This window comes from Lepidochelys kempii, chromosome 17 (assembly GCF_965140265.1).
Source record: "Lepidochelys kempii isolate rLepKem1 chromosome 17, rLepKem1.hap2, whole genome shotgun sequence".
Taxonomy (NCBI): domain Eukaryota; kingdom Metazoa; phylum Chordata; order Testudines; family Cheloniidae; genus Lepidochelys; species Lepidochelys kempii.
The window spans coordinates 24,449,076-24,464,911 of NC_133272.1; the positions used below are offsets into that span (position 1 = coordinate 24,449,076).

Here is a 15,836-nt window from a genome sequence, read left to right on the forward strand (position 1 = left end):
GGGACCCAGCTGGACGAGGGGCAGACGGCCCAGGCAAGGGGGGCTGCCAGTTTACCACCTGCTCAGGAGGGAAGAGTACCCCCAGCCAGCTCCACCAGAGAGCTGGATGCTCTGGACTCAGGGTGCTCGGTTTAAAGGGTGGGCGCGGGGCTGTCCCTCCGGAAAGAGTGCCTTGTTCCCCTGGAGGTGGATGGGAAGAATGTCAATGGATACTGGGATACGGGCGCAGAGGTGATGCTGGCCCGGCCCGAGGTGGTGGCCCCAGATCGGGTGGTGCCCAACACCTACCTGACCCTGACAGGGGTGGGCGGGACCCCATATAAGGTGCCCGTGGCAAGGGTACACCTGAAATGGGGGGCCAAGGAGGGCCCCAAGGATGTGGGGGTACACCACCATTTGCCCACTGAGGTTTTGATGGGGGGGGACCTAGAGGACTGGCTAAGCAAGCCCCAGACCGCCCTGGTTGTGACGCGTAGCCAGAGCCGGCAAGGGGCACTGCACCCCGACCTTGGGGAGGGTACCACACCGGAGGCGCAGGACCCTACCCTGGTGGGGAGGGAGCGCCGAGGGGCACGGCTCAGAGAGGCGGAGGCCTCAGACCTGGTCACTGAGGGGGAACCGGGCCCCGTCCCTGCCCCAGCCGCTGAGTTCCAGGCCGAGTTGAGGAAAGATCCCTCCTTGCGGAAGCTCAGGGACCTGGCCGACCTCAGTGTGGGACGGACCATGAGGAGAGGCTGCCAGGAGAGGTTCCTGTGGGAGAAGGGGTTCCTGTACCGAGAATGGGCTCCCCCAGGGGAAGTAGAGTCCTGTGGGATCAGGAGGCAGCTGGGGGTCCCCCAGAGGTATCGCCGCAGGCTCCTGTCCCTGGCCCATGACATCCCCCTCGCAGGGCACCAGGGAATCCGGCGCACCCGCCAGAGGTTGCTACAGAACTTTTACTGGCCCGGGGTCTTTACCACGGTCCGGCAGTATTGCCGATCCTATGACCCCTGTCAGAGGGTGGGGAAGGCCCGGGACAAGGGGAAAGCGGCTTTGAGACCTTTGCCCATCATAGAGGAGCCTTTCCAGAAGGTGGCCATGGACATCGTGGGGCCTCTCAGCAAGACGACCCGGTCGGGGAAGAAATACATTCTGGTGGTGGTAGATTTTGCCACCCGCTACCCCGAGGCAGTGCCCTTAGCTTCCATTGAAGCAGACACCATGGCAGATGCGCTCCTGACCATTTTCAGCTGAGTGGGGTTCCCCAAGGACGTCTTGACAGACCAAGGATCCAACTTCATGTCGGCCCTGCCCTGGTGCTTGTGGGAGAAATGTGGGGTCCGGCACAACTGGGTCTCAGCTTATCACCCCCAGGCCAACGGGCTGGTGGAGAGGTTCAATGGGATGCTAAAGATGATGCTGAAAACCTTTATGAACCAGCACCCGCAGGATTGGGACAAGTACTTACCGCACCTGCTGTTCGCATACAGGGAGGTGCCCCAGGAGTCTACCTAATTTTCGCCTTTCGAACTGTTATATGGAAGGAGGGTAAAGGGCCCCCTGGACCTGATGAGAGACGAATGGAAGGGGAAGGCCACTCCCAATGGAGAGTCAGTGGTGGAGTATGTCCTGATCTTCCGAGAGAGACTGGCTGAACTCATGGGCCTGGCCAGGGAGAATCTGGCCAGAGCCCAGAAGAAGCAGAAGGTCTGGTATGACCGCACGGCGCGGGCCCGTGCCTACACCACCGGGGATCCGGTGATGGTTCTCATCCCCGTGAGAAAGAACAAACTACAGGCCGCCTGGGAGGCCCTTTCAAGGTTGTCAAGCAGCTCAATGAAGTAAACTATGTGGTGGAGCTGTCGAACCGGGCGCACCACCGGCGGTTGTACCATGTGAATATGATGAAGCCATATTATGCCAGGGGGAATGTGATGTTGGCCGTGTGTGGACAGTGGGAGAAGCAGGGAGATGACCCTTTAGTAGATCTATTCCCTGGGACCAGAGCTGGTTCCCCCCTGGAAACAATTCCCCTCTCGGATCAGCTAACCCCTGCCCAGCAAGCTGAGATCAGGGGGGTGCTGCATCCGTACCGACAGCTGTTTTCCAACCAGCCTGGACGCACTAATCTGACTGTCCACAGGTGCAGACAGGGTCACATCTGCCGATAAGATGCTCCCCCTTCTGAGTCACAGGGAAAACTGCTCAGGACCTGGAAAGAGAGGTCAGGGACATGCTGGCTTTAGGGGTGATCCAGCCATCTGCCAGCCCTTGGGCCTCGCCGGTGGTGCTGGTCCCCAAAAAGGATGGGTTGATCTGGTTCTGTGTGGACTATTGGAAGCTTCATGCCATCACTGTATCTGATGCCTACCCCATGCCCAGGCCTGACGAGCTCCTAGACAAACTGGGAGGAGCTCGGTACCTTACCACCATGGACCTTACAAAGGGCTACTGGCAAGTGCCGCTGGATGCAGATGCCTGGCTGAAATCGGCCTTTATCACCCCTCTGGGGCTCTACGAGTTCCTGACCCTGCCTTTCGGCCTCAACAGAGCGCCTGCCACCTTCCAGCACCTGGTGGACCAGCTACTGAAGGGGATGGAGAGTTTTGCCGTGGCGTATATTGATGACATCTGTGTCTTTAGCCAGACCTGGGAGGACCACGTGTCCCAGGTTAGACAAGTGCTGGACTGACTCCAGGGGGCTGGGCTGACAGTAAAAGCTGAGAAGTGCAAGATGGGGATGGGATAGTATCTTACCTGGGCCATCGGGTGGGGAGCAGCCGCCTAAAGCCGGAACCAGCCAAGGTGGAGGTGATCAGAGACTGGCCCGCTCCCCACACCAAAAAGCAGGTCCAAGCCTTTACTGGGATGGCAGGATACTACCGAAGATTTATGCCTCACTTTAGTGCCATCGCCACCCCCATCACCGAGCTATGCAAGAAGGGGAAGCCAGACAAGGTGGTCTGGGCCAAGCAGTGCCAGGAGGCTTTCCGGGCACTGAAGCAGGCTCTGGTCAGTGGCCCAGTTCTGGAAAACCCAGACTTTGACAAGCCCTTTGTGGTGTTCACCGACACCTCAGACACGGGACTGGGGGCAGTGTTAATGCAGGAGGATGAAAAGGGGGAGAGACACCCCATCGTGTACCTGAGCAAGAAGTTGCTACCCCGGGAGCAACACTACACGGCCATCGAGAAGGAGTGCCTGGCCATGGTGTGGGCCCTCAAGAAACTAGAGCCCTATCTCTTCGGGCGACACTTCACCATGTACACCGACCACTCTCCCAACATGAGAGCGGATGCGTTGTCCCGGAGAGGGGGCCCTGAACTTCCCCAGGTCACTGGTCGGAGCGACCTCCGTTCAGTCTCGAAGAGGGGAGAGATGTGACGCAGCAGGGAGGGGGGAGTGTTGACCTGGGAATGTGGCAGGGGAGTTTCACTGGGGATGGGAGACCTGAGAGCCTGTAACCTGAGTCAGGACGGGGAGCGGGAGGTAACACCTCTGCCTGGGAAACTGGACAAAGGCTGCAGGAGAGAGCCTGCTGGGGGGTTTTGGTTTCAGTTTGGTGCTGGGTGGAGGAACGCAGGGAACCCCAGGGCTGGGGTCTGAGCTCCCTGCCCCCCCAGAAGGACTTGACTGAGGGGTCCTGGTTGTACCCACAAGCTCTGTTTTGGACTGTGTTCCTATTGTCCAATAAATCTTCCACTTTACTGGCTGGCTGAGAGTCACGGTGAATCCCAGGAAGAGGGGTGCAGGCCCCGGACTCCCCCACACTCCGTGGCAGGCTCAACTTGACGCCTGCTGACGGGTGCCCTGGAGACCCGCTGGGGATGGAGTCTGTCCCTTGTGGGCCCTGGCAGCCATTCGCTCGATGGCACCTCAGAATACCACTGTGGTGTGACTCCGAGCACGCGGCCCTGATTTACTGGGGTGCCCCTCTGACCCAGGCAGCAGGGCACCTGGCAAAGACGTGGGTGAGTCACCAGAGTGGGTACTGAGGGGGGCTGCTTGTGCCTCCGCTCTGTAGAGCCGGCAGGGTTCAGTCCGGTCCCTGGGGTAGCCCTGAGGGCTGATTGCCCTCCCCCTGCCATGAATCTTGCGGCAGTGAAAACAAGAAGGAGTCCTTGTGGCACCTTAGAGACTAATACATTTATTTGGGCATAAACTTTCGTGGGCTAGAGCTCACTTCATTAGATGCAAGGAGTGGAAAATGCAGGAGCAGGTATAAATACACAAAAGAATGGGGGTTGTCTTACCACTCTCCCCTCCCCCCAGCCCCTGGGACAGTGCAGACCCACGGCACTGGCCTGGAGCAGCATGGCTGGCAGTGGGGGACCCAGGGCAGGGGTGAACCCTCCCAGCCCATGGAGCTGGAGTCTCCCGGGTCACAGCTAACTCTCCTCTTCCTGGCAGGTGGCATAGTCCAGCCAGGTTTCTACCCAGGAGGCGTCTACCCGGGCGGCATCTACCCAGGAGCTGGGCTGGGAGCCTATAAAGCTGTTGCCAAAGCTGGTGAGTGCACATGGCTTTCTGCTGCAGGGGTGATCCCGAGTGCCTGCATGCCCCTGCCTCTCCCTGGTGCCCGTTGCCACTGCCAAAAACCAGTTGCACTGATCTGCAAGCTGGCTTAGGACAGGCACTGGCACAGGCGTCGCCAGACACCCTGGCACCTGGCACCGCAGCCAGACCAGGAGCTCAGGCCTCCCAAGGGGAAAGGCTGGTGCAACAGCACTTCATGGTCTGGCAGAGCTGGGATGCCCTGGGCTTGAAGCGGTATCTCCTGCTGCCTCCCGTGCCTTACCCTCTTGCCTGGCTCTCTTGTCATGAGCCCTGGGGTTCCTGCCTTCTCTGGGACAGGTCCTGGTCTCCAGCCAGGTGTGAAGCGTCATATGAGAGGCTCTGGTCTCTTGGGCTAGAGCTGGCCTGGGGGGTGGGGTAGGGAGCTGGGGGTGAAGGGGCAGGAGTGGGCATGCACTAAGGGCCTGGAGACTGTGCCCGTGGGCCACATGCTGAGCCGAGTGCACTGGCTGGAGTTAGAGGTCGTTGCACAGGGAGTGCAGAGCTGGGTGTGCAGCACCTGGCACCTGACAGGTTGGGACCCCACTGCCCAGGCTTGGGGAGGCCTCTCCCTGTCCGATGCAACAGAGGTTGTCGCTCCTGTGGCCTGTGGGACAGTGTGGGGAACCCCACATTGGATGGCACCCATTGGCAGAAGGGCAGCATGGGGAAGCCCAGAGAAGAGTGCCCACTGAGGCTGAACTTCCCTCGCACCCCTGGAGCATATGGTCCATCGAGGCTGGGCATGGGGCCCATGGCTGAGCCTGAAATACCTGGGGCTCTGGTCTCCTGCTCGGAGCTCGCTGTGCACTGTGCTGAGTGCTTCCTTTTTGTAACCAGGTGCTGGTGTGGGCGGAGTCGGCGGTGTGGGTGGACCCGGTGGTGTTGGGGTCTCCACAGGTAAAGTGTGTCGCAGTCCAGAGCTTGCCCACCCCTGGGCGCAACTCTGACTGCCCTGTGCCCTGCCCTGAGAGGAGCAGGGGCCTGCCGTGCTGTCTGCTGGTCCCGTGCTCATGGCCTCTGGCTCTCCTGCAGGTGCCGTAGTGCCCCAGACTGGGGTTCAGCCAGGTGTAGGCGCTGGAGGGAAACCTGCCAAGGTACCAGGTAGGTGACGGAGAAGGCTGGGAAGGGTGGGACTGTGCAGCTGGACAGAAAGTCACTGCTCTTCCTTTCTTGGCCGGCAGGTGTTGGCATTCCAGGGGTGTACCCAGGAGGCGTGCTCCCAGGAACAGGTGAGCGGTAGTCGGGCCCTGGTACTGGGCTCTACTGATGAAGCCTGTAGTCAAGGGACCCACCAGTGGCAGTGTCCCATATGCCCAGTCCGTCAGGACACCGCCCAGCCAGCCTGACTGCCACCAGCTCGCTCTGGGAAGGGCCTCACCCTGTCCAGACCGAATCTAGACCAGAAACTGAGCACTTTGCACATGGGTGCAAGCCCCGGAATGGGGCTGAGAGGGGCTCTTTGGGTGAGGGGCACGGAGTGGAGAGGGGCTGTTTGGGTTTGGGGCGTGAGGTGGGGAGGGGAGGGGAGGGGAGCGGGCTGTTTGGGTGTGGGGTGGGGAGGGGCTGTTTGGGTTTGAGACACAAAGTGGAGAGGGGCTGTTTGGGTTTGGGGTGCAGGGTGGGGAGGGTCTGTTTGGATTTAGGGGGCGGGGTGAAGAGGGTCTGTTTGGGTTTGGGGCACAGGGTGGAGAGGGGCTGTTTGGGTTTGGGGCATGGGGTGGGGAGGGGCTGTTTGGATTTAGGGGCGTGGGGTGGGGAGGGGCTGATTGGGTGTGGGGTGGGGAGGGGCTGTTTGGATTTAGGGGGCGTGGGGTGGGGAGGGGCTGTTTGGATTTAGGGGGCGTGGGGTGGGGAGGGGAGGAGCTATTTGAGTTGAGGTGGCCCAGGCTCCCCCAGGCGGCTGCTGTGGAAACCAAGCAGCGGTGGGGTCGAGCACTAGCGTGGGGCAGCCACTGGCAGCAAAGCCCAGGAAATGTCAGGGTGGGGGGCAGAGTTGACAACATGGCAATGCCAGTCTCTCGTTCAGTGGGCTCCCATCCCCAGGGATACCCGGTGCACTTCCCCCCGTCCCTGAGCTGGGGGTTTGGGGGTGGGGTGGGAATGATCAGGACCCTGGAAACTTCCACCTCTGTCTGGGGCTGTGAACCCCGCAGCGCTCAGTATCCACTGTGAAGGGGGTGCCGGAGAGACACAGGGGATGAGATGGCAACTGGCATGGCCACAGGCCTGGCCAAGAGGGGTGTGGAGTTCCTGGGGACAGGGGTCTGGCCCTGGTAATCGTAGTAACCACGGAGCCCCGGCTCTAAGGGGGTGGGGGGGTGTCAGAAAGTGCAGCCCTCCCATGGCCTGCACAAGCCTGCACGTGTGGGAGCAGGGGCCTGCTGGGCCATTTCCACTGTGGGGTGTGCTCTGGGCTCCTACTCCACATTCACAGGGCAGGAGCCCCGGGGCCTGTCCACCTGTCGGGAGAGCCCTGTGCCGGTGCTGCTCATGAGAGAGACATTGGCCACAGAGCTGGCCCCTCACCAGCCCTCAGAAGGCTGCAAGCTGCCCCCACAGCCACTGAGCCATCTCTAGGCATGGCTGCTTGGGCTGTTCAGTGCGGTGCCTACCCATGCACCAGGCGCCCTCCCCTCCCCAGGACCACAGGAGTCCTTGACCAGTCTCTCGTACTGCCACCGGGGGTTAGATTTCAACAGGCACCCTAGAGGAGAAAAGCCCCACCTCCCATCTCCGATTCCCTGGAGCCAGCTAGTCCCCCGCCCTGGGGCCGGATGGGAGCTGGTGCCCCCTAAAGAGGAAAGGTCCAGAGTCCTATTCCCCACCCCCTGAGTCTCCCTCACCTGGATTGGATCAGAACAAAAGCCTTTGAAGGGCCCCATCTCCCAAGCCCCTCCCTGTCCATTCGTTGTAGATGTGGCCTTGATACGTTCTCTGCTCTAGAATGGCCCGGCTTGGTGTGGCTTGTGAGAAGGCAAGTCCCAGTGGATAGAAGCATATCATGCATCCCAGACACTGACTGCAGCCCAGGCGTGCAGCGGGGACACACCTCTCTCCCTCTGCCCCAGTGCTCGTGGAATGGCAGGAATTGGTCCATCCATCCCAGGAGCACTGGGGCAGGGAGAAAGATGAGGAAATGAGAGGGTGGGGGAGCGACTCCTCCAGCAAACTCCTCCAGACTGCCCGCCTTAACCGGACCTTCCAGGTGACGTGCAGGGAACACCCAGGGAGCAACTCCCAGAGACATCTCTGCAGAGTCCAGCTCCTATCACTGGCCACGCACAGAAATGACCAAGGCAGCTGCCTCCAAAGAGGCTCAGCTGAGGTTGTACATCTCCCTTCAGTACACAGCACTGAGATGGATTATAGAGAAACTAAGCATCAGTCTATTAATAAGGAACAGCGATTTAAGTGATGCTGAGCAAGAGAAAAAGGGACAGGTCTGGTTACAAACAAAACAAAAATAACCTGCTTTCTGGTGAGCAAAACTTCACTCCAGCAAGCTACAATCTTTGCCTGAGCAGCTTTCCCAATTACCGCCAGGTACCAGCATCTCTGGCCTCTCAGGCAGGAGGACCCACCATGCACAGAATTTTGTCCCCTAAGTGATGAATAACCAAGTCCCCTTTCTTCCCTTTTATAGTCCAGCAAACCTCGGCAATGTGTTCTTGGGAAGTGTCTCCCCAGATGAAGCTTTCCTTTCCTGGTGCTTGTGCTCCAGGAAGCTGGTGCCCCTGCTGTCCTCTCATCCCTCTCTCAATGGGCTTGTCCTGTTACTCAGATGCAAGTGTATCTCCATTGTCTCTGGCATGGCCTTGCTCAGTGACACTGGAGATACAAGCAGACAGGCAAACCAGCATTCCTTTGGCTAGGACAGACTTGTTACCCACTCTGCTTGGATTGCTTGGTCTAAACAGAGAATAGTACCATATTTCTAGCACACCTCCATAACCTTATGCGCTAACCATACAGGCATCATGTAACATCCATGACCAGTGTCACCAATCCATATCATACCTTGCAAGATACTTTTTGGATAAATATTATAACAGTGTGTTCTGCGTAGTAAGTTTGCCAGGCCCGGTAACAACTGTAGCTACAGACAGTGACCCCTTTGTGCACTGAGGATCAAGTGGATCAGGAGGAGACAGAAGGATGGGAATGGGGAGGGGGAGCAAGACTGCAAGAGACAGGAAGTAACAGGATCTGAGCCAGGGAACAGAACAGCCCAGCAGCAGCCGCTCAGCAGGAGTTGGGACAGAGCAGGGATCGGGGCACAGACAGGTGCCTGGCTCTCAGTCCCACGATCTGCGTTGGGACAGGGATCGGTGCGCAGGGGGGCTGGTGGGGCTGTCACTGGGGGTGTCCCTGTCCTGCATTCAGTTGGCTCCCTCTGCACTGTGTTGTAGGGGTCCGTTACCCTGGCATAGGTGTCCTGCCTGGTGTGCCCACTGGGACTGGAGTCAAGGCGAAAGCCCCAGGTATGTTGCCCTTCCCCAGGGAGTATCAGGTACCAGTGGGGCGGGAGCTGCCATGGCTCCTGTGTGGGCTGGAGTGGGCGGTGAGGTCTGGGCAGAGATGACAGGAGGCTGCATCCTTCTGTGAGGATGTGACGCAGCAGGGAGGGGGGAGTGTTGACCTGGGAATGTGCCCTGGGGGTGGGAGACCTGAGAGCCTGTCACCTGAGCCGGGAGGGGGAGGGGGAGGTAACACCTCTGCCCAGGAATGTGAACAGAGGCTGCAGGAGGGAGCCTGCTGGGGGGGTTAGTTTTCAGTTTGGGGCTGGGTGGAGGAACGCAGGGAACCCCAGGGCTGGGGTCTAAGCTCCCTGCTCCCCCAGAAGGACTTGACTGAGGGGTCCTGGTTGTACCCACAAGCTCTGTTTTGGACTGTGTTCCTGTTGTCCAATAAACCTCCTGTTTTACTGGCTGGCTGAGAGTCTCAGTGAATCCCAGGAAGAGGGGTGCAGGGCCTGGACTCCCCCACGCTCCGTGACACCTTCATCATGCCAAGAGAGCACGGGGTGGGAGAAGGCACATTTTCCTGGGGTTGTCACAGGGTGTAGGAGGGACTTGGGTGAGGTGGAGGCCTACATTGACTGTCTCAGGCCCATATAGACCCGCTCAGGCCTCTATGGACCCGCATGGACCCCTGTGGACCAGCTAAGACCCACATGGACCAGCTCAGGCCTGAATGGACTAGCTCATACCTATATTGGCTGGCTGTGAGGCTCATTTACCTGTTTCTCTCTTTAACAGGAGCAGCAGGAGCCCTTGCAGGAATTCCCGGTGAGTCTCCTGGTTTCCCAGCCTGCTGCATGCTTTTGTTTGCATGGTCCATATACCCAAGTGATGTCTGTACAGCCCCAGGGCCTGCCCATGCTGCATTCAGGGTCTCAGAGTCCCCAGCTCTGCCCACATGTTGCTTCCTGCTCTGCTCTGTTCTTGCTCTGGGATTCTGGACACCCCACAGACACTCCCCTTGTGCCCTTCGGCTGGTGGCGGGCTCATGGAGCAGGTGCTGGAAGGAGCACTGGGCATTCGCCTGAGAGTTTCTGCTGTTGTCTTTCAGGATTTGGAGGCTTCGGGGGCCAGCAGCCTGGCGTCCCTCTGGGATACCCCATCAAAGCCCCCAAGCTCCCAGGTAAGTAGCCATCAGGTGGGACAGGAGCGGGCAAGCCTTCCCTAGCTTTGCCTTTGGGGAGAACGGGCATTGCTGCTGCTCTGCTGGGGGATTTCCTCCAACTGAGCCCCGCCTTGCCTGCTGCATTTAGACCTAAACTGGAGCCCCAGCTCTTCCTGCCACCCCCTGCGCACCAGCATATGGGAGCAGGAAAGACCTGTGCCCAGGGCGAGCCCAAGAAGGAGTGGACAGCATTAAACTCTCTGCCAGAGCAGGGAGGGGGCAGGCAAAGGGGGAGGCACAGAGAGGCTGGCAGTACATTACCAGCTCTTCCTTTCCTTTGGATCCTATAGGCTTCTTCTTTGTTATTTGTATTACTGCAGCGCTTAGCCCGGGGCCCCACTGCGCTCAGTGCTGTACAGACATGTTCATATTTGGTGCAGCTCTTACCCCAGGGCTGCTGCTGGCTGACCTGCGAGTGACAGTTCCAGCATGAGGCCCTGAATTCATAGTAGGACCTAGAAAGTGGCCTGCCTGGAAGTTCGTGAGAGCTGCTGGGCTCAGGCATCACCTATCCAGGGACCCAGCTTTAACCTTCCATGTGTGAGGACACCAGGCCGTGCCCTTGTGCCTGCTGGGCGTGGAGGGGAACAGCAGTGTAGGAGGGGGTAATATGGAGGTGAGACCCGTCTTGTTTTACCCCCACTCCGCTGGAGATGAGCGGGAGAGTGCGAGCGCAGGGCTGGGGACACATTGGGTGCATGCCTTGGCCGGGCTGTCCAGAGACAAGCAGGGTGAGGCCTGGGAGCTCCTGCAGGTAGCAGCCTGGGCCCTTAGGCCCTGGGAGCGCTGCAATGTCTTTCCTGGCAGGCTGAGGCAACTTGCTGTTGCCAAGGTTTATTGTGCAACATGCTGATCCAGGACTGCAGCAGATGCCGCCGTCGGACGGGAGGAAGGGGGTCGGGGTCAAAGCCAGGCCAGGGAGCTGCTCCCACAGGGCTGTTGCAAGGGGTAGCTTTTAAGCCCTATCTCTGAGGATAACTGGTTGCATGGTTACAAACTGCTGCTTTGGTAGCAGCCTCCCTGGAGAGAGGCGACCCTGGCTTCCTGAGCCCCTGGCGCTGGGCAGGGTCCCAGACAGACAGGGCAGTGCAATGTGAAACTCCTCACCAGACCCGCCAGAGTCCCCCACTGGGGCCCATCGCAGCGAGAGGCAGAAATACTTGAACCAGGCCGACTTCCTCCCGCAGAGGCAGAGTTACACTCATTAGGGCCCTTCTCTTCCTGAGCAGCCCGGGCTGCTGATTCCTGAGAAGCCAAAGAGCCACTCAGTGAGATCGCTCCCCGAGCTGTCTGGCATCTGCCCCACAGCACGGTTTCCGCCGCCTAGCCGCTGCTCCAGACTGTCTTTGATGGGCTGCCTGGTGCTAACGATCAAGCCACCAATGTATGGCTGACGCAGCGCCTGGCTCCTGCAGCACAGCCCCGCCAGTGGCCCAGAGCCCAGATGCGGCGTTGCCGCCGGCTGACCCACTTACTGGGGAGCCACCGTTAATAAATCGCAGGAGATAGCCCCCCTGGGGAGCCATGCTCTCAGCGTCTCCCTGCTCCAGGCAGCACTCCCCCACCCCTCCCTTCGTGCTGCGGGGCTCCCCACCAAGCGCTGACGCCCGGGTCCCTCTGCTTCTCTGCTCAGCCCTCCACAGAAATACCCTCCTCTCGAGGCAACTGTAGCAGCCCTTGTCAGAGTGCTGGGGTCGCTCCCCACACCCAAGCACCTGGAGCCGGGCAGGGAGCCGGGCTTTTTCTCCCAGGCACTCTAGTTTGGTTAGTGCTACCCCTGCACTGTAAACTACTGCCATTTTAGCATGAGTCTCACCCTCCTGGGTGTTGTTAAAGTCTCCCATGATCTCACGAGCTCTGAGCTCAGCTTCGCCAGCCTCCCCTTGCCTGTGAACCCTCCGCTAGTCTCCTGATTTTGTGGAGTTTGGGCCTGACTTGTTTTTGAATGCTTGCAGTTGGCCAGACTGAATCAGAACATTTTTCGAGGTGCCTAAATAGGGGTTGAGGGGCAAAAGCCCCCAGGCTTGATACAGTAAGGCATTTTTCACAAAATGGGTCTCTGTGTGGGGGGTAGGAGTGGGGCGGGTTGGGGCTAGCTGCCCCTCCAAGCACATTTAACACCAGATGATATTTTCTAAGTTGTTAGCTTTCTTGTGGCGGGAGGCACCATCCTGTGTCCTGGTGGTTATTCATAGACTTCATAGCTTAACCATTGTGATCATCTAGTCGGACCACCGTCTAACATAGGTTGGAATATAGAATGTCCCCGTTGAAAAGGGCCACTGCCCTGAGAACGAGGATTCTGGGTCTCCACCTGCAAACTCCAGGCCTACAAATGAAGGTTTGATGCTAGGTATTACTCCCTGGTACAAAAAGTCCAGTCAAAATGAATAGGCCTCAGTCAGCTACTGCCTGTCCTAGCGTTTACGTGGTGAGGCCTTGATCACACCTTCTGTGGGTTGTTTGAATAAACAGCCGCTGCTCTTGCTATGGGTTATCAGAACAGACAGCGATCACACTTTCCAGGGGCTGTTTCCATAGGTAGCAATTTTGGTGGGTTAATTGAATAGGCCCCAGTCACTTTTTCTGTCAATATTTGAGTAGGCAGCAAACACTCTTTCTGTGGTTATTTGAACCCTGTTCTATGAGTCATCTGACGAGGTAGCTGTGACCAAGTGGGAGTTTTCTGATGAACGTTATGCATGACAGGACCTACTCGACTAGGGAATGCAACTGAAGGGGGGTTCAAATGCTGCTCCCAGGGCAAAGCAGGATACATGAGGTGTTTGGGTCACATAACTGTCTGGGGTGATATGAATGTGTTGTTGTGGTTGAAACTGACCCCTATCAATAGAGGATCCAGAAAGACAGTGGGAACCCCAAGGACTGAACAATTGACACGTAACAATGGGAAACTCCAGCAGGCAGAATATGTGAACTCAGTAGGTGTCCTGCAGGAGGATAATGGACCATTTTTGCTGATCACAAATCTGATGTGGATACAAATTTTGTATCCGCGCAGGGCTCTAGACATAGGTCTGACCTGGGACTGACAGACAAGAGCAGAAATTGACAGAAAAGAAATCAAGATGGTTCCTAGAGCAGCACAGTCAAGGGACCCCTGGCTTTAGGGGAACCTATAGCCCATGGGCCAGATCCAGCCTGCTGCTTCATTTCATATGGCCCGCAGCAAGTCTCCGTGCCGGGGGCCGTAAACCTGGAGCCTTGGCGCTCCCCCCACGGGGCTGGAGCAGCAAGTGCCGGCTCGCCCTGCTGCAGGGAGAAGAAAGGGTCGGCTCCATGTCCCTGTAGCCCGTAGCAGCAGGGGTGATCAGGGGAGCTCTGCACACTGCCCCCGCCCCCAGCGCCAGCTCTGCAGCTCCCATTGGCTGGGAACCGCAGCCACGAGGAGCTGTGGCCACAGCACCTGTGAGTGCGGGCAGCGCGCAGAGTCCCCGGACCCTCTACCTAGGGGCTGGACATGGCGGCCGCTTCTGGGAGCAGCACGGAGCCTGGGCAGGCCAGGAGCCTGCCCTAGGCCTGCTGCGCTGCCGACCAGGAACCACCAGGAGTAAGCACCGTCCAGCTGGAGCCCGCACACCGAACCCCCTGCCCCAGGTCGGAATCCCCTCCCGCACCCTAACTCCCTCCCAGATCCCGCACCTCCCACACATACCCCCAACACCCTGCCCCAGCCCTGAGCGCCCTCCCACACCCAAACGTCCTCCCAGAGCCTGCACCCTGAACCTTCTCTCACCCCAGTGCCCTGTCCCAGCCCTGACGCCACTCCCGCATTCCAAACACCTTGGCCCCAGCCCTTAGCCCCCTCCTGCACCCCAAACCTTCCTCCCCAGCCCCACCCCAGAGCCCATACTTCCAGCCGGAGCCCTCACCCCCTCCCGCACCCCCACCCTCTGCCCCAGCCTGGAGCCCCCTCCTGCACCCTGAACCCCTGGTTTCTGTCCCCACCCCAGAGCCTAGGGGAAGGCTCAAGTCTCCCCCTCCGCCCCCCACAGGGCTGTGTGTAGCCTGCAACTGATTTTTTCTGTGGGTCAATGATCCCAATAGAAAAAAGAAAAGGAGTACTTGTGGCACCTTAGAGACTAACCAATTTATTTGAGCATGAGCTTTCGTGAGCTACAGCTCACTTCATCGGATGCATACCGTGGAAACTGCAGCAGACTTTATATATACACAGAGAATATGAAACAATACCTCCTCCCACCCCACTGTCCTGCTGGTAATAGCTATAGAAAAAAGGCTTTAGTTAGTATGGAGGGGAGGGATAGCTTGGTGGTTCGAGCATTGGCCTGCTAAACCCAGGGTTGTGAGTTCAATCCTTGAGGGGGCCATTTAGGGATCTGGGGCAAAAATTGGGGATTGGCCCTGCTTTGAGCAGGGGGTGGGACTAGATGATCTCCAGAAGGCCCTTCCAACCCTGATATTCTATGACTATTCCTTAACCTTTGCTTCTTTATTGTACCCTAAGGACTTCCCGATGTTGACTAATAAACACTTCTTTGTTTCAATAAGGCGGCCTGGTGTCCCTGCACATACCTGCTGAGGTTCACTGATCCCTGAAGAGGGCAGAAAATCTCAGAACTGGAGTCTATCTTAGAGCTCATGGAGTGAAACAGGAGTGCTGGAGCCCAAAGGCTCAGTCTTAAAGGTGTTGAGGCCACATGGCCTACCCGAAGGAGGAGTGGGACCCCTTCAAGTTCTGGTACACTGAAGGGGTTCCTCCCTGAGGTACAGCTCTGTGACAGTAGCACTCACCTCTTCTATGATTATTGGAATAGGCAGCAAGGGCTCTACCTTGACTAGGTATCAATTGCCCTTCCCATAGGCTTATTTGAATAGGATATGATCCCCCTTTCGATGGGTTCTTTGACTAGGACTCAATCCCCATCCGATGAAGTGAGCTGTAGCTCACAAAAGCTTATGCTCAAATAAATTGGTTAGTCTCTAAGGTGCCACAAGTACTCCTTTTCTTTTTGCAAATCCCCTTTCTGTGGTTATCTGTCTAGGCCTCAATCCCCCTTTGTCTAGACTTCAGTCCCCCTTTCTATGGGTTCTTTGAAGAGGCCTCAGGTGCTTTTTCTGTTGGTTATTTGACTAGGATGCCGCACCCATTCTGTGGTTAGTAGACTATGCACTGATTGCCCTTTTCTATTGTTTATTTGACTACGCACTGGTTGCCCTTTCTGTCCACTATTTGACTAGGCAGCAATTAGCCTATGACTAGGTAGCAATGGCCCTTTGAAGAACGGCAGTCGCTCTCTGTATTGGTTATTTCAGTAGATCATCATCACCCTTTTTATGGGTTATTTCCATAGGCAAAGATAACGGAATGGGATGTGATTGCCCTTTTTGTGTGTCATTTGAGTAGGCCTTGATCACCCTTTTTATGGCTATTTGAGTAGGCAGAAATCACCCTTTCTATCAGTTCTTTGGCTAAGGCTATGTACACACTACAGCTTTGGTCACTACAGCTTGTGTTGATTGCGGGTGTGAATTCACCACCCCCCAAGTGATGTAATTTACACCAATGTAAGTGCTGGCAGAGACAGCGCTATGTCGGCAGGAGAGTTTCTCACGCTAACATAGCTCATTGG

The 15,836-nt window shown here is 57.7% G+C and overlaps 1 protein-coding gene across 3 annotated transcripts in view; it reads left to right on the forward strand.

Moving 5' to 3' along the window:
- ELN (elastin) overlaps window positions 1–15,836 on the forward strand; it is a 91,054-nt gene that overhangs the window by 17,851 nt on the left and 57,367 nt on the right. For 2 of the 3 annotated variants that reach the window (XM_073315471.1, XM_073315473.1), the window contains exons 6-12: window positions 4,390–4,488; window positions 5,374–5,433; window positions 5,569–5,637; window positions 5,718–5,765; window positions 8,946–9,017; window positions 9,795–9,824; window positions 10,108–10,179. In XM_073315471.1, the coding sequence (XP_073171572.1) occupies window positions 4,390–4,488; window positions 5,374–5,433; window positions 5,569–5,637; window positions 5,718–5,765; window positions 8,946–9,017; window positions 9,795–9,824; window positions 10,108–10,179 (450 nt within the window). The remainder of the gene's footprint in view (window positions 1–4,389; window positions 4,489–5,373; window positions 5,434–5,568; window positions 5,638–5,717; window positions 5,766–8,945; window positions 9,018–9,794; window positions 9,825–10,107; window positions 10,180–15,836) is intronic. The other variant, XM_073315472.1, reaches the window with a different exon arrangement.